Source organism: Callithrix jacchus, chromosome 1 (assembly GCF_049354715.1).
Source record: "Callithrix jacchus isolate 240 chromosome 1, calJac240_pri, whole genome shotgun sequence".
NCBI classification, from domain to species: domain Eukaryota; kingdom Metazoa; phylum Chordata; class Mammalia; order Primates; family Cebidae; genus Callithrix; species Callithrix jacchus.
The window spans coordinates 66,274,686-66,293,353 of NC_133502.1; the positions used below are offsets into that span (position 1 = coordinate 66,274,686).

Genomic DNA, 18,668 nt, shown 5'->3' on the forward strand with positions numbered 1-18,668 from the left:
GAAAATACTGAAATTGGTTCTTTTTAGGGTAAAGGTATTTGCCACATTTGTTGTTCTAGCGAGCTATAATTGGGCAGCTACAATATGCCAGGCTCTGTATTTTATCAGTTTCTTTGTGCTGAAATCTATGAACTCTTTGACATGTTACTAGTATAAATGTTAGTTTTTCTTTATTACAGATGCAGTACCTCTTTTTCTGAGACTTCTTCATTCACCACATCAGAATGTTTGTGAACAAGCAGTGTGGGCTTTGGGAAACATTATAGGTAAGTGGCAATTAGGTTTGAAAGGACTCTAGTTAAGAATCTAAATTAACTTTTTTCCTACACTGGCATAGCCATTACATACTATGTTTCCTCTGAATTTAATGTGGGTTGATTATCTTCTTGCCTCATAAATACTAACTTAAGATGATACTCTTTGAAAAGGATATACAATTTGCTGTTAACATTGGTAGGTTAAATTTATGTTCCCCAAATCAAAATCTGGAGAAATAACATTTGATGCCTTTGCCTAATGGTGAGGAAACATAGAACGTCAATGTTCCCACATGAGCCATTGCATACATTTCAGACTTTCTCATCCTGAATGTAATTTTTTTTAAATACAATTTTCATTTCTGTAGGTGATGGTCCTCAATGTAGAGATTATGTCATATCACTGGGAGTTGTCAAACCTCTTCTGTCCTTCATCAATCCCTCCATTCCCATCACCTTCCTTCGGAACGTCACATGGGTCATTGTCAATCTCTGCAGGAATAAGGATCCCCCACCGCCTATGGAGACAGTTCAGGAGGTAAATGAAGAATTGTAAAGGCCAGATGGTATATTTTCCCTATGTTTATATTTCAGGAAATCATGCACAGGGGACAAAATAACACCTTTACCAATTTCATTGCAGGTGTGAGATTTTTAAAGTAATGTACCATATTTAATTACTGACTCCTATGAAATAAAAATTGAAAGAATGTCAGTTCATCCTAATGCTTTTTTATTGATTATCTTCATAAAAAGAAAACATAAAAAATTAAAAGAGAAAAATATAAAAGGAAGACAATCTCAAAATTTTATTACTGTATTGCATTGTTGGTTTAAAGCTATAAAAGGTGGTTGCTACAGGTAAAACTAGTATGTTTATATGCAGATGTTCTTGAATGAGCTTGCTTTAAGTCCAGATGATTTCTTTTCTTTTTTTTTTTTTCTTTTTTTGAGACAGTCTTGCTCTGTTGCCCAAGCTGGAGTGCAGTGGCATGGTCTCAGCTTGCTGCAACCTCTACCTCCGAGGTTCAGGTGATTCTCATACCTCAACCTCCCAAGCAGCTGGGATTACAGGCCAATGCCACCACACTCAGCTAGTTTTTATACTTTTAATGAAGACAGAGTTTTACTATGTTGGCCAGGCTGGTCTTGAACTCCTGACCTCAAGTGATCCACTCACATCAGCCTCCCAAAGTGCTGGGATCCTACGTAACCTTTATTCACTGTTGACAGTGTTATCTCTCTCTCTCTCTCTCTCTCTTTCTTTCTTTCTTTCTTTTTTTTTGAGGCAAAGTCTCATTCTGCTGCCCAGGCTAGAGTGCAGTGGCACAATCTTCACCCACTGCAACCTCTGTCTCCCGGGTTCAAGCGATTCTCATGTCTCATCCTCCCGATTAGCTGGGATTACAGGTGCACACCACCATGCCAAGCTAATTCTTGTGTTTTTTAGTAGAGATGGGGGTTTCACCATGTTGGCCAGGCTGGTCTTGAACTACTGGCATCAAGCAATCCACCCACCTCGGCCTCCCAAATTGGTGGGATTACAAGGGTGAGCCACCACACCACCACACTCTACCAATTGTCTTTCTTTATAAGGGACATCTTCAGCACCTGCTACTTTTTGTCACTATGCAAAGGTATTAAGTGTGATTTCCTACCACCCCACCACCTTCCTCCGGGATTTTAAAAACAGATCTGGGGCCTGAATTCATGAAGCAAAGTTTGTACTTGGTAATGGTTAGAATTTTATTGACTAAAGCTTAAGTTGAAAACTTTAACTTAAGTAGTTTATTAAGTAAAATTGTGTTTTTACTTTAAGCAGGTAAGTGAGACAATTATAGCAGTTTTAAGTGTGCAAAGCTTTTTCTTAAATAGCTGTAACTGTATACTTGATCTCCGTTTTTTCCATTTGACATTTTATGTCATAAAGAAGGTTATTAAAAACAAATGTTTTTCTTTTAAGGTACATTAACTTCTGCCAGATTTATTTGGATGTTTTAACTTGTTAATTGAACATATTTTAGTTTAACATTTGAAATATGTTTTTAGTTTTTTAGATTGAATTTATCAGATTTTCATTTTCCTAATAGGTATTCAAATAAATTTAACATTGTCTTTCTCACCCTACAACCCATATTTACTGCTTTTTGTGTCAAAGTTTTTTAGTTTTACAGACATATTCATGAACTCTAGTGTTAATTATTGTTTATCTTATTTCCCCAGATTTTGCCAGCTTTATGTGTCCTCATATACCATACGGACATAAACGTAAGTAAAGAAGCAGCTTAGGTGTGGGATTTTGCTCTTGTTGAGACTGAAAGGGTTTTTGTATAAGTGTTAGCATAGATTTTTTCAACTTAGCAAGTTTCTACAATGTATATATAGTTTTCAGAAGTAGGATTTAGTTTAAATTAGGTTCATAGTTTAAATCTGTAAGCTGTAATAGCCAGCCAGCAAAAAATACTCCCTTTTGAAAAATTGCTACATACGTAGTTTATTTGTATCGTTGTTAAGTAGTATTTTTAAGCATTAATATTTGTAAAGCAGTATAACTTTATGAAGCACCTTACTTTTTTTTTTTAATTTCATTGGTTCTTACAATAGGTAGGCTAGATACAACCTCCCCCACCCCCACCACCCGCTTTTATAAAATAAGAAGAAACGGAGCCTCAGAGAGGTTAAATGACTTCTCTTACGTGGAAGAACTAATAAGTGTCAGAGTCAATATTCAACCTGAAGTCTTCTCACAACAGGTCTTGGGTACTTGTCACAAAACCATGTTGCCTTTTCATGCTACAACCTTTTTGGGTATAGTATTGAAGAATGTATAGTTTTAAATGCAAGACGTTTTCAGATGATTTTTTTATTATATTCAGATTTAGTGAAGCATTTACTGTCTACATTCTAGCAAGTTTGATACTATCTAGCAATCTGAAAATTCTCCTAAATGCAATAAGGTAAATTGTTACTTTTCCATGGAGTAAAAACAGTGGATAAATTTCAGTGACTAGTGTTGATCCAGTTTCTGTTATTCTAATTAACATCTCTTTCTGATTTGTTGCATATTTGTGTTTTTGTAATCTTATCTTTGTTTACATACATGTAACATGTACATACATATGTGTATATATGTGACAGAATTGTGAATTGTGTGTAATTTTTCACTGGGACAAAGAAAATACATTTTTCCTTGCATTTCTCACAAGGCAATGTAGTTTGTATATAAAAATTGAATCATGGTTGGGTGCAGTGGCTCACGCCTATAATCTAAGCACTTTGGGAGGCCAAGGTGGGCAGATCACCTGAGGTTGGGAGTTTGAGACCGGCCTCAGCAACATAGAGAAACCTTGTCTCTACTAAAAATACAAAATTAGGCAGGTGTTGTGGTACATGCCTATAATGCCAGCTATTTAGGAGGCTGAGGCAGGAGAATCGCCTGAACCTGGAAGGTGGAGGTTGCGGTGAGCCGAAATTTTGTCATTGCACTCTACCCTGGGCAGCAAGAGCAAAACTCTTGTCTCAAAAAAAAATCACATTATTTTAGCTCATTTGCAGATTTTAAGCCCTTAGGATGGAATCTTTTAAAAGTAAAGTCACTTTTTGTTTGACACAGCCTAAAATGTCATTAAAATGAAGTTAAATATGTTTATTTATATGGTGTCTTATTTTCAACATGGATATAAAGTGACTTAACAAAAGACATATAATATCTGTAAAGGAAAAAGTAAAATTATATAAAAGTTTAGTTGTTGCTATTGAAAGCTAAGTTTAGTTGTAAGGTTTCTGACCGCAAAGATTAAGAGGGGAATAAGCAGAATGTCTGTTGTTTGCCTCAGGACTTTTTCCCAGAACATTATAGAATTAATTATAGGCAAATAAAAGCTTTCATCATCTATTGGTTGTGTTTATGTGAAAGCCAGGTTATTAAGGTGGCAGTGTACTATAGTTACAGGTATATTAGCCAAGTTTAGCAAACACTCAAAAATTGTTCCACTTAAAGCCAGAATTGTGCCATGAATTGTACACTCAACGATAACATATAAAGAGACCGTGCCCTCTAAGACCTTAATGTTAAAAATGTAAAGAGAGTAAAATGAATGAACTTATGTCAAGAAATTGCAGTGCTGGATCTCTTTCTGTAGTCTCTTTCTACCTTACCCCAGTACCCTTGTAAGATAAGTTTTATTCTCCTGTTTTACTATACAGAGATTGAAAACCAGTAAAGTTGAATAACCTTTTAAGATCATACAATGAATGTGAGCCATACCTGAGAACTGAAGCCAGGTCCAAGGCCTATACTTTTTCATACCACGGTCACATATTCAGTATGATCCACAAACTCACAGTGAAAAATAAAATCATACCATGAGCACATAAACACGCAACATGGTATGAAAGCCAACAAGAAAAAAAATGCAATAGAGGAATGATCAAAGTGTGCTATATCGTGGAAGCACAGATAATTTTGTCTGGCAAAGCAAAAAGCTTCACTGAGGAAGTAACATTTGAGATGAGCATTATAAGGAGAAGGAAGTGGGGATGGAGTCAGAGATTATAATGTTCATAGTTAGTATTTATTGAGTTTAAAATGTGCCACACATTGTTATAAGCACTTTTAATATATTAACCCATTTAATTCTTACAAAAGTCTTATGAGATTGGTACTTTCATTATCTCCATCATCTATAAATGTTGTAAAAGAAGCAGAGGTACTTAGGTAATTTGTCTCGTGTCTTACAACTAAAGTAAGTAGGATTTTGACAGGTTGAGAGAAAGTCATTTCAAGAACATGGGAAAGATACTAAGGACTCAAGAATACATGGAGGTTTAGCAGAATACAGGTAGATAAAACCTAATACATTTGCCAAGGAGTTAATTTGCAGTCTTTCTTTTTCCCTTTTTCCTTTGTGTTTTTTGTTTTGTTTTTGAGATGGAGTCTTGCTCTGTCACCCTGGCTGGAGTGCAGTGGCATGATCTAGGCTCACTGCAACCTCTGCCTACTGGGTTCAAGGGATTCTCCTGCCTTAGCCTCTCTAGTAGCTGGGATTACAGTGCACGCCACCACACCTGGCTAATTTTTTGTATGAGTTTTTGATTCTGTATTAAAGAGTATTAGATTTATCTTGTAATGAGTGCAAAGTCATTGCAGATTTTTTAAATTGAGAAATCGTATTTCTGTTGTATACAGATAAAATTACCTGTAACAGACAACGCAGAAAAGGTATAGAAAGCCTGGATTGGGGAAAGTTTGAATGTAGGTAGGTGTATTTTGCTATCATAATAGGTTTAAGGAAGTTGATGAAGGCATGAACTATTATTAAATTGCAATAATAGGAATGGTTAAGGGAGAAAAAACTTAGAGTGTTAGGAAGTAAAGTGAGTAGAACTTGGAACTTGTTGTTCCTCAGTAGCAGTATTTTCCAAAAGCAATAGACAATATAGATTTTGGCTTTGTCAGTATTTAGGGGATTGATGAAAACATGGGCATTGAATGAGATTCCCTGGGGGAGGCTATATTTCAGAAGAAGGGCTAAAAATGTAACTGAGGAATTCGCAGCATTTGAGCAATAGCAGCAAGGGAAGAAGAACCAACAAAGGAGTTTTTAAAAGTAGTGTGATGATGTCCGGGCACGGTGGCTCACGCCTGTAATCCTAGCACTTTGGAAGGCTGAGGTGGGCAGATCACTTGAGGTCTGGAGTTCTAGGCCAGCCCGGCCAACATAGCAAAACCCTGACTCTACCAAAAATACAAAAATTAGCTGGGCGTGGTGGCACATGCCTGTGGTCCCAGCTACTTGGGAGGCTAAGGCGGAAGAATTGCTTGAACCCAGGAGGCGGAGGTTGCAGTGAGCCGAGATTGCACCACTGCACTCCAGCCTGGCAACAGAGCAAGACTCTGTCTCAAAAAAAAAAAAAAAAATAATAATAATAATGTATGAGCTGATGACTAGTGAGAAAGCTGGAGACGCTGGATTGGCATGTTGGAGAATAATTCTGGAGACATTTAGATGGGTTTTGGACTTTAATATGCCTGTGTGACATTAGAAGCAAAAGTAAATACCCAGAGGACAAGAGGAGAAATCTGGGCTGATTAGGTCAGTTTGTGTTCATGGTTTTCTAGTTGTTGTGCTGCTTAAAGTTAATTTGTAGTTGCAGTCATTCTGTAGCATTTGATTTTCTAGCCCTTTTTGAAGTTGTTCATCAGTGACTTGCAATGCGTAGACAATTTTTATTATCAAGCTGATAGAAATCTAGCTTATTTTACTGGTAGTACAAATGAAATTAATCTGTTGTAGCCGATTGATTATGTGCTGACACTTGATTGTTGGTAGCAGATGGTGACAAGAGTCCCTAAGACCATCTTTGGGTTTGATTATTTGCTAAGTCTCACAGAATTCAGAAAAGCTGTTGTATTCATGTCATTACAGCAAAAGGATACAGATTAAAATCAACAAAGACTAGAGGCAGATAGGGTGGAGTTCAGGAGAAACCAAGTGCAAGCTTCTAGGTGTCCTCTCCCAGCGGAGTTGTGTGGACAGCACTTAATTCTCCCAGCAGTAATGTGTAACAACTTGTATAGAGTATTGTCAAACAGGTGAGCTCCTGAACTTTGCACAGGTTTTGTAGAGGATTAGTCACATAGCATGAACTGCTCACATGACTGACCTTAGATGGTCTTCTCAGGGGTCAAATTGATACAGCATGGCCAAGGGCACAGGAAAACAAAAAAAGGTGTTTGCCATTTTAAATTATACTGGGTGCTGCCAAGGTGTCAGGTATACACAGGTATTAATATCAGGCAGGATATTCTGAGGTTTCACACATTATCTGGCAGTTCCTTGGAATGTGCAGGATTTGAGCACTCAGTGCCCACCAAGTTACCCTTTACTGAATAACAGGACTAAGTGTAAGTATATAATTGTAACTCAGTTGACCTCTAATTATCTATTTGAAGCCTGTTCGAAGTTAACACTCCATGGACTTTCTGTAGACATCTACTCTTCTAGGAAGTACTGTACTTACTAATAGTCGTTTCCAGTAATGTTGCCTAACAGGACATAATTTGCTAGCATATTTACTGGAGGTGACAATAATCACTGAAGCTTGTATAGCTGCCCATATACTTATTTTAAGACTTTTGTTTGCTCGAGATTTTCCTTTGGCTCACATAATACAAATTTTCAAGATTGTTAGTTTAAAACCTTGACCCTGTAGGCCAGGCATGGTGGCTCACGCCTGTAATCCCAGCACTTTGGAAGGCCAAGGCAGGCAGATTGCCTGAGCTCAGGAGTTCCAGACCAGCCTGGGCAACACGCTGAAACCCCGTCTCCACTAAAATACAAAAAATTAGGCAGGCGTGACAGTGTACACCTGTACTCCCAGCTATTCAGAGGCTGAGGCAGGAGAATCCCTTGAACCTGGGAGGCAGAGGCTGCAGTGAGCCGAGTTTGTGCCACTGCACTCTGGCCTGTGCGACAGCAAGACTCCATCTCCCAAAAAAAACAAAAAGGACCCTATAGAGTTGTCAATCTAGAGCATACATGTGTGCATGTGTCTAGAAAGCAGTTTTCTAGCAGTCTTCGAGTCTGAAATACTGCTGAGGTTAAAAGTCCTAAAGCTTTCTAGCAGTGAAAAGCAGACACAAAGTAGACCCTGATTACCAAAGACCTTGATGGCACATGATTTTAATCAAATTATTAACTAGAAGGAAAAGAATATTCTCATTGACTATTAATGGCTATAAAAGCCAGGAACTTTAGCATAGAAATCAAGAAATAAGGAAAACAAAGAAAAAAGAATAGTAGCAGAAGAAAGTATAAAATAGCAGAAGCAGCTCAGGTAAGAAAAGACAGCAACAGGTAAAATTACAAGCATCAAAGGCATTGAGCAGCATTAGCCTGATGATGGAGATAAGGAAAGCAAATTTAGAAGAAGCTGGAATGGCCCAATAATCCTGTGCTGTGGATTTCAAATTTTAAAGCATTTTTTTTAAAGTGAAAATTTCTATGAAGGCCCAATATATTTAAAAACAAAAACAAAATTAAGCCAGGCAGTATCTGTAGTCCCAGCTGCTCAGAAGGCTGAGGCAAGAAAATCACTTGAGCCCAGGAGTTCAAGTCCAGCCTAGGCAACACACTGGGACCCCATCTCTAAAAATAAAAAATTAAAGACTGCAAAGGGTGCCTAAGACCCCGTGGTAGCTTACTTTCTCCCAATTATCCATGAGATAATTGTCATGGAGACCCCACTGAAAACCATTAATTAATCTCAGTCTACAATTTCATTATTCTCTTAGGAAAAAAATGACACCCTGCTAATAGTAGGGACAATGTAATGGAGAAATATCTTAGGCAATCATGTCGTTTTGCATAGGATTCTGTTTTGTGGACATAGTTTATTTAAACACACTATTAAGTTTAGGCATTTAAGCTGTTTCCTGAATTTTGCAAATGTAAAAGTATTATACCAATGACCATTGTGTGTTTTCATATTATTGGAGGTATATCTTTAGGATGTATTCTTCAAAGCAGGATTGCTGGGTCAAAGAGTGAATGTATTTGTAATTTTGTTACATACTGCCAAATTCCCTGCTTAAGGATTGTGCCATTTTGCCTTGGTATTTAGGAAGGTTTATATTCTTGTTCTAGTGGTTACCTTTATTCTTATATCTTTTCTTTTTTACTGTTTTGACAGTTTTAAATGGCATTTTTGGACTCCTTTATCTGTTACACATGCAGTGATGCAGGGCTTACTGTATGCAATTCAAAAATGAAAGTGACTTTTAAATGTGTTGTCACATTTAAAAATTTTGCTCATCTGATAGGTGAGAAATACTATCTTTTAATTTGCATTTTACTTTTTATGAATCAAGTTGAACATTATTTCATTTGTTTAAGGGCCATTTTAATTTGTTATCTTTGTGAACAGACTGGTCCTACTAACTGTCTGTTTTTCTATAGGATTTTTAGTCTTTTTCTTAGGTTTTAAGAGTTGTTGTTTTTTTGATTTTGTATTGTTTGTCTGTCTTTTTTGAGATGGAGTCTTGCTCTGTCCCCAGGCTGGAGAGCTGTGACACGATATCAGTTTACTGCAACCTCCACCTCCCGGGTTCAAGCTATTCTCATGTCTCAGCATCCTGAGTAGCTGGGATTACAGGCGCCCGCCACCCCGGCTAATTTTTGTATTTTTAGTAGAAAGGGGATTTCACCATGTTGGTCAGGCTGGTCTCGAACTCCTGACCTCAGGTGATTGATCCGCCTGTCTCGGCCTCCCAAAGTGCTGGGATTAAAGGCGTAAGCCACTGCACCCAGCAAGAGTTCTTTAAATGTTAAGTATATTAGCTCTTCCATATTTGAAATACTTCCCTAGTTTGTCTTTTGTCTTTGACTGTGATGTTTTGCCAGGTGAACTTTTTGTTTATAATCAAATTCATCTATCTTTTTTTAATTGTATCTACATTTTGTCTGATCTATAGATATTTTATTTAGAGAAATATCTATAGATTCCTTTTTTTTTTAAATCAAGAACACTCAAAAAATGATGTGATGAATTTTTCAGGGTGATATGGAGAAAATGTTATTATTTTTCTCCTTAAAATGATTAATAAAACATATTAATGATGTTTTTAAAATTGAACTATCCTTCCATTCTTTGAATAATCTCTCTTGATCATTATATATTAGTTTCTCATTATAGTATGTGATTCTGTTTAATAATATTTCAGATTTTTACATTCACATTCACATAAGTAATACTGGTTTGCAGTTTAGCTTTTGTTCTTTTAGGCAATAATTTAATTATGAATATTAATTTTAATTTTAATTATAGTATAAATAATGGCACTATAATCATAATTTGTTAGGTATTAATTTATACTTTTATTGTTTTATTAAAGTTTAGGTGTTAATGTTATGCTTCCTTCATTTTCTGTACTCTGGAATGATTTATATAGCATCAAATCTATCTGATCTTTGAAGATTTGGTTTCCCAGAAAAATTAGATTGGACCCAAAGATGAAGTACCTAAATTCAAGGATCATAAAAAAATTACTTTTTAGGATTTCAAGCTTGATAGATAAGTTTATTATTAATCATGTGATATGTACTTATTAGTATATAATACATATTTATGTATGGCTTATTTCATCTAGCATGTTTTCAGGGTTCATCCATTTTGCAGTGTGTGTCAGAACTTTGTTCTTTCTATTGCTGTTTGTCCTTGATAATACAATTAAATATATTAAACGCTCGTTTATCAGTCCTGTTGCTGAAACTTCTCTAGTCATCTGTTGAATGAAGTTTATGCTCTGGTTAAGGGATCAGCAAAATTTTCTGTAAAGGTTCAGAGAATATTTCAGGCTTTGCAGGCCACATAAGTGGACTGCCCTCTCCCCTTCTCTGGTGTCTTTTATACTGAATCTTGCCTAAAGATGTCCAGATAAAAGCTAAAATTTAATTTTTTCTCCTCCTACAGGTAATGGAAATTCTTAGTGTTCTCTGACTCTTAGTAATGCTAAAGGGGTATGGGTTATATGTGTGGTTTTATTTTATTTTTTGAGACAGAGTTTCGCTCTTGTTGCCTAAGCTGGAGTGCAATGGTGCAATCTCGGCTCACTGCAACCTCTGCCTCCTGGGTTCAAGCGATTTTCTTGCTTCAGCCTCCTGAGTAGCTGAGATTACAGGCATGCACCACCACGCCCAGCTAATGTTTTTTGTATTTTCCCTGTTGGTCAGGCTGGTCTGGAACTCCTGACCTCAGGTAATCCTCCCACCTCGGCCTCCCAAAGTGCTAGGATTATAGTCTTGAGCCACTGCACCTGGCCCTGTTTTATTTTATTCTTATTCATTTATATGCTTTTTTAAAAGGGTATGTGAATTCACATGCCTGCTATTTTTTTAGGGCAGAAAGATGTGACCTAATAGGAAACATCTTGATTTCACATAAGCTACAACCAGTGCTTATATTCCTCTGTAACAACACCAAGCAAAGCCACATACAAGATCTTTAACTTGAATGAATCACCAGATCTCTGTCTGAGCCTATTTTCTTTTATGTATTTGCAAAGTTAGGATGGGGATAGGGCATGGCTTATACTCCAGGCTTTTCAGTTGGGGACACATTTCAGGAGATTTTCAAACAGTTTTTTCCCCAGATGAAGTTCAAGTGCCAAGCCATTTCTTTTTTGAGTTTACTCTAGTAGTCTGAAAAATTGTATGGCTAATGTTGGAAGACCAGTAGAATAGATAGATGACCTTTCTATTCTCTTCTGAACCTGAAACAGTATGGTGTATTGGCCCCATTCTTTTATATAGTGCTTTTCTGTGTGATTATCAGGTAGCTAATTTGTGAGGGCAGGGAGGATTACTTTTCTGCCTGTTTTTAAATTCATCTATCTGATACATAAATGCAGAAGCTGGGATGGAAGTTTTCCCAGACTTCTGTGTCTCATTTTTTGTGCAGAATGATCAGAGGTAGGCATTGAGAGAAAGAGAAGGTACTTGCTACTTAATAGATTAATCAGTTAAGCAGATATTTTTGCCACTAAGCTAAAACGTGAAATTTGATTACTTTTTCTGTCACTGCTGCCAAGGTGTGTTATACATTTAAAGCATTCAAACAAATATGTAAACTGCTTTTTCTTTTGTGTTTCCTGTAGATTCTTGTAGACACTGTTTGGGCTCTGTCATACTTGACAGATGGAGGTAATGAGCAGATACAGATGGTTATCGATTCAGGGGTTGTGCCATTTCTTGTGCCCCTTCTGAGTCATCAGGAAGTCAAAGTTCAAGTAAGTATTTTTAAATGTTTCTTATTTGAATAGAATTGTGTTTGTTAGAACCAGTTAACTTGTACCACTAGGCTTTAACTTTGTTACAAGTGCTTATCTTTGATTTCTTCTGCTAATCCCCTGAGCCTGATTTTGTTGATTTCCAAATCTTTATCTCACCCAGATTCTTTGCTGAGTTCCTGACCTGTATAGCCAATTGTTCTTGACCCTTTATACATATCATCTAAGAATTCCTTAAAACTTTCCATGATAAACTAAACAGAAAGGAAATGATCATTTCCCCCAAACCTGCTCTTCTTCCTTGTCTGCTTTCAGTGAACAGCATGGCTTAAGCTAGAAATTTGATTCCTCCTTACAATTCCCATTTCATTACAAAATCATTTCGATTATTCTTACATAGCTTCAGATCTGTCTCTCTTTATCTATCTAGAACCATCTATTGAGTTTAAGACTCATTATCTTCCAAATAATTACAATAGCCTCCTAATTGCACTTCCTCTTTCTCACTCCCACTCTAATTAGGGGTAGGCACTTGATAGATCTGTTTATCCTGCTTATACCAAAGTGACTTTCTGGATGGAAATGTGTGCCTGTTCCAGGCCTTTATTAAAATATTTTTTTGTTTTCTTTCTTTCTTTTGAGATGGAGTCTTGCTCTGTTTCCCAAGCTAGAGTACAGTGGTACTATCTCTGCTCACTGTAGCTTCTGCCTCTCAGATTCAAGTGATTCTCCTGCCTCAGCCTTCCAAGTAGTTAAGATTACAGGCATGCACTGTCAAACCCAGCTAATTTTTGTATCTTTAGTAGAGACGGAGTTTCACCATGTTGCCCAGGCTGGTCTTAGACTCCTGACCTCAGGTGATCTGCCAGCCTTGGCCTCCCAAAGTGTGGGGATTAAAAGCATGAGCCACCATGCCCAGCCTTAAGAAATTAGACTTCTAAAATTTTAATTTCCTTTTATATTTGAATCTTTTTTCAACCAATTTTCACACTTTTTTTTTCATAAAGTTACAGTTTTGCAGAAGAGACTATTTAAAATTCAGAATTGCTGTCAGACTGCTTGGTGCTTTGTAAAAGTATGAAATAAGTTAATCATTCACCCTTGCATTTTTACTTTCTCAGGATTATGAAAAATATAGAATCAGTCTTATCATAAACAAATAAATGTGTAGAAAACATTTTATCCCCAACCTAGACAGCAGCCCTCAGAGCAGTTGGCAACATAGTGACTGGCACCGACGAGCAGACCCAGGTTGTTCTCAATTGTGATGTCCTGTCACACTTCCCAAATCTCTTATCGCACCCAAAAGAGAAGATAAATAAGGTAAGGCATATAATGCCCTCATCATTCTATTTCTTTCTCTTTCTGTATCTCATTTTTAACTGTCTCCTTGTTTCTATTGCTACTTGTTTATGTTTTTCTTAAAAACCACTGCAGTGAAGATGAGAATTATTTTAAATCACCTCTGCAGTTGTTTTGTTTCAACTTTTAATTGCTTCTGGAAGGTGCTGCCCCAATCATCACAGAGTAAAAAACATTTTTAGACTACCTATGTTTTTATTTAAATAGACTGAGCATAGCAGCAGTCATTAAGTTACTAGCCACTAGGTGAAAGTGCAGACAAAGTCTACCATTTGAATGGGCTGGTATTTTTTTAAACAGATCATAATTTGATCTCCCAGCAAAATTAGATTGGACCCAAAGACAAAGTGCCTAAATTCAAGGATCATAACAAATTACTCTCTAAGATTTCAAGCTTGATAGACAAGTTTATTATTAATTGTGTAATATGTACTTATTAGTATGTAATAAGTCTTTATGGCTTATTTCATCTAGCATGTTTTCACAGTTCATCCATTTTGCAGCATGTGTCAGAACTTCATTCTTTCTATGGCTGAATAAATATTCCATTGTATGTATATACCACATATTGTTTATCCATTCTACTGTTGATGGACACTTGGGTTGTTTCCACCTTTTCACTATTATCAATAATGCTACAATGAACAATGGCATACAAATATCTATCTGAGTTCCTGCTTTCAATTTCTTTGGATATATAACTGAGAGTAGAATTGCTCGATCATATGGTAATTCTGGGTTTAGCTTTTTCAGAAACCACCAAAACGTTTTCCGTAGTAGCTGCACTGTTTTACATTCCCACCAGCAATGTTAGAAGAATTCTAATTTCTCTGCATCCTAGCCAACGCTTATTATTTTCTATTAAAAATATTATTCGTGGCATCCTAGTAGATGTGAAGTGATGTCTTGTTGTGGTTTAAATTTACGTTTAGTTTACTGAAGTTTTATCTGCCTGAAATACTACTGTCACCCAAACGCAGCAGAACTGGGCATTTCTTCATCTTTGTCATAACTATGTTTATATAGTTGCTTGTGTATAATTTGACTGTTGGGTTCTTAGAGAAAAATATGTTGTCAAATATCACATTTTATAGATAGATTTGTTCCAGTGAAGAGAAAGAAGCCAAAGACTATCAGACTCTGGGCCAGTTATTTTTACTATAGAAATTTTTAACAATATAGGTGATTTTTTTTTTTTTTTTTAGCTGAATGAATATATTCTATAATTGGAAACAACTGAGAAGTGAGGAAGCCAGGCAGAAGTCAGCAGAGAAAGGTTCTGGCCTGTGATGCAATAAGCTTTTAAGTGAGGGTATCATGGGGTAGAAGAAAGGTTCATAGAAATGCTTTCTTAGCTTCAGTAAGCAATTAGTTACTTCAAAAATATTTTGCCTTGAATATTTGTTTCTTGGATCTTGAGACCATTGTGGGACCCTGGAAGTACAAGTTACCAACTTGATTTTCTTCCCTCAGCATTTTTGTTTGAAACTCTTTAAATCTACAAGAAATGTGCAAGAATAATATAGTGAACACCCATGTACTCTAAACACAGATTCACCAGTTATTAACATCTTACCGTAGTTGGGTAGCAAAATAAGTTCAGTTGTGGAAGGGAAGATACACATGTAATACTAAGCTGTAAACAGCTCACTAAACGTGTTTGTTTATGACTTATAAATTCTGTAGTTTTAGAATATTTATGTTATATAGACCCATTCTAGATTAATTAGATGGTTAATTTCTGTGGAATAGTTGAATGACTATATTTTATGTCTAAATGTTTTTAAAATTAGAAAATTCACCTTTATTAGAAGTAGCTTTTAAGTAGTTTTAGAAATTCAGTTGCATATTAATTTTTATCTTTTAGAGGAAGCTAATGCACAGAAATATAAGCTCCAAGAGGAAAGATTTCTGTTTCATTCATTTTTGTATCACTAGTGTCTAGAATAATGCCTAGCTTATAGTAGGCCTATATATTAATGAATGAATAAATTCCAGGTTAGTGGGGCCCAAATATAATTAATGGAAGTTTCCTTATAAGTTGTTTAAAATGGGAGATTTTGTATATCTGATAACTTTTTAGATTCAGTCTCTTTAACATAATTTAGGTGATTTTGTTATCGTCTACATAAAATATATTAAAATGGAAAGGCATTAAAGGTATTATTTTTCAAATAAAGGTGCCCTATATTTTGTTCAATTGTAGGAAGCAGTGTGGTTCCTTTCCAACATAACAGCAGGCAACCAACAACAAGTTCAAGCTGTAATAGATGCTGGATTAATTCCTATGATTATTCATCAACTTGCTAAGGTTGGTCATATTATGAGTTCATCATATCTATTAATCTGTTATAACCAAGACTTTTTGGATAAAGAATCCATTTTATGATGTCATTTTTAACCTTCAGGGGGACTTTGGAACACAAAAGGAAGCTGCTTGGGCAATCAGCAACTTAACAATAAGTGGCAGAAAAGATCAGGTGAGTTTGAAAACCTGTAACTGTCATGATTGTTAATACTGGAAAGCACTCTACTCTCTGATGTTTAGTAGTTGCTGACTGTTTTTAAGCTTTGTATTGTGTTCTTTTGCGGGGAAAAGATAACTATTATTTTAAGAGATAAAGGCTAGCTATGTTGCCTAGGTAGAGTGCAGTTCTATTCACAGGCATGACCATAACGCACTACAGCCTCCAATTCCTGGGCTCAAAATATTCTCCTGTCTCAGCCTTCCATGTTGCTGGAACTACAGGTGCACACTACCACACACCCTCCTGGGGAATAGATAATTATATAAATAAAAATATGTCTTCTCTTTTGTTGTCTAGGTTGAGTACCTTGTACAGCAGAATGTAATACCACCATTCTGTAATTTACTATCAGTGAAAGATTCTCAAGTGGTTCAGGTGGTTCTAGATGGTCTAAAAAACATTCTGATAATGGCTGGTGATGAAGCAAGCACAATAGCTGAAATAATAGAGGAATGTGGAGGTAAGAGTGGATTGATTGAAGAAAAGTCTTTGAAAGTATTTGAGCACCAGAACTCTGAAATATGAGTTCTTTAAAGTCAGCGTATTAGAAAGTTACTAGAATATGTTGTTTTTAAATGATCACAGTATGTTGCTTTACTTTATTCACTATGTTAGTATTCCAAGAGGATTTTCTAGAAGACAGTAGTCCATACTTTGCAAAAACTGGTTGTGAAGGTCACTGTATAACCTTCTGGAGATTGACATTGCCTTTCTTTTTTTTTTTTTTGATGAGACAAAATCTTGCTCTGTCGCCTACGCTGGAGTGCAGTGGCACAGTCTCAGCTCACTGCAACCTCCGCCTCCTGAGTTCAAGCGATTGTCACACTCCAGCCTCCCAGGTAGCTGGAATTACCAGTGCACACCACCACATCCGGCTGATTTTAGTGTTTTTAGTAGAGACGGGGTTTCACTATGTTGGCCAGACTGGTCTTGAACTCCTGACCTCAAGTGATCTGCCTGCCTCGGCCTCTCAAAGTGCTAGGATTACAGGCATGGGCCATCATGCCCAGCCTGATATTACTTTTTAGGAAACACTAATACTTCTCTTGAAGTCACAGTGCATGAGAGCAAATCAAGAACCCTTACAACTACTACATAAATTTTAAAGGCTTATTTAATCCAGCATTTCTCAAACTCCTTAACAGTAAAACACTTTTTTTGTGTGTTATTACCATGGTATTTTGTGGACCCTACTTTAGGAAATACTATTTGATATAGTTGGAAAAGGTTACTGACTTCTGAGTCACCTAGATATGTCATTTCAGTCTTGTAATGGTTCTTAAGATTGCCACAGCTACATGCCGAAGTTATTGCTGTGGCAGTTACTTCGAAATTTTTTCTTTTTTTTTTTTTTGAGATGAAGTCTTGTACTGTCACCCAGGCTGTAGTGCAGTGCTGTGATCTCAGCTCGCTGTGGTCTCCGCCTCCTGGGTTCAAGCAATTCTCCTGCCTCAGCCTCGTGAGTAGCTGGGACTACAGGCGTGCGCCACCACGCCCAGCTAATTTTTTTGTATTGTTAGTAGAGACAGGGTTTCACCATGTTGGCCAGGATGGTCTCGATCTCCTGACCTCGTGATCTGCCCACCTTGGCCTCCCAAGTGCTTGGATTACAGGCGTGAGCCACCGCACCCAGCCGTTACTTTGAAATTTTAATGAGAAAGAATTATGACTTGAAGTACTATATTATACTTTCTATAGTAATGACATGTGAAATATATGTTTAAATTCTATTTTTTAAATGTACATGTTTAACATGTACTAACATGTCTAAACCTTAAATTGGTTTATCATAATGTCATGTTTTAGATTTTACATTTCATTGACTACTTTATATGAATATTCTACTGTTTATTTTTTTTAAGAGAAAACAAATGCAGTAGGATCTTAGAATACTCAGGCTGGGAGGATTTTTTTTCTTTTCTTTCTTTTTTTTTTTTTAGAGACGAGTTTCACTCTTGTTGCCCAGGCTGGAGGGCAATGGCTCGATCTTGGCTCACTGCAGCTTCCACCTCCCAGGTTCAAGCGATTTTCCTACCTTAGCCTCCTGAGTAGCTGTGATTACAGACATACGCCACCACATCTGGCTAATTTTTTATATTTTTAGTATAGACAGGGTTCCTCCATGTTGGTAAGCTGGTCTTGAACTCCTAACCTCAGGTGATACGCCCGCCTTGGCCTCCCAAAGTTCTGGGATTACAGGTGTGAGCCACCATGCTCAGCCGGGAGGATTTCTTAAGAAGAAATTATTCCAGAGATTTTAAGGAGTCTTGTCCAAGGTCACAGAAGTAGGTTGTGGTAGAAGCAAAATTAAAATCCAGATCTTCTTACTATTAATTCACTGCTCATTCTGCTTTTACAATATTTTAAAATAATTAAAATTTACCATTGTAGTCAGGTTCATAACTTAACCCAGTAAGTTTGAGTAACTTAGAGAATTATTACTCTTCAGCTTTTTATTAGTATAGTTACTTCTGTCTATAGGAGTAATAATTAGGATACATATTAATATTTTATAATTGTATAAACCACTTTACATCCATTCTCTTTGGCAATAATTTCCCCACTCTTCTGGTTTATTCGCGTATTAGGAAAAAAATGCAACTATTTTAAAATAACTTTTTAAGATGGAGTCCCGCTTTGTCACCCAGGTTGGAGTGCAGTGGTGCAATCTCAGCTCACTGCAACCTCAAACTCCCAGGTTTAAGCTATTCATTCTCTTGCCTGGCCTCCCGA

The 18,668-nt window shown here is 36.6% G+C and overlaps 1 protein-coding gene across 1 annotated transcript in view; it reads left to right on the forward strand.

Moving 5' to 3' along the window:
* Positions 1-18,668, forward strand: part of KPNA3 (karyopherin subunit alpha 3) — a 105,326-nt gene that overhangs the window by 84,244 nt on the left and 2,414 nt on the right. Inside the window, exons 8-15 of the mRNA XM_035297823.3 lie at positions 180-266; positions 626-795; positions 2,481-2,525; positions 11,914-12,045; positions 13,240-13,368; positions 15,614-15,718; positions 15,816-15,887; positions 16,233-16,395. Of these exons, the coding sequence (XP_035153714.1) occupies positions 180-266; positions 626-795; positions 2,481-2,525; positions 11,914-12,045; positions 13,240-13,368; positions 15,614-15,718; positions 15,816-15,887; positions 16,233-16,395 (903 nt within the window). The remainder of the gene's footprint in view (positions 1-179; positions 267-625; positions 796-2,480; positions 2,526-11,913; positions 12,046-13,239; positions 13,369-15,613; positions 15,719-15,815; positions 15,888-16,232; positions 16,396-18,668) is intronic.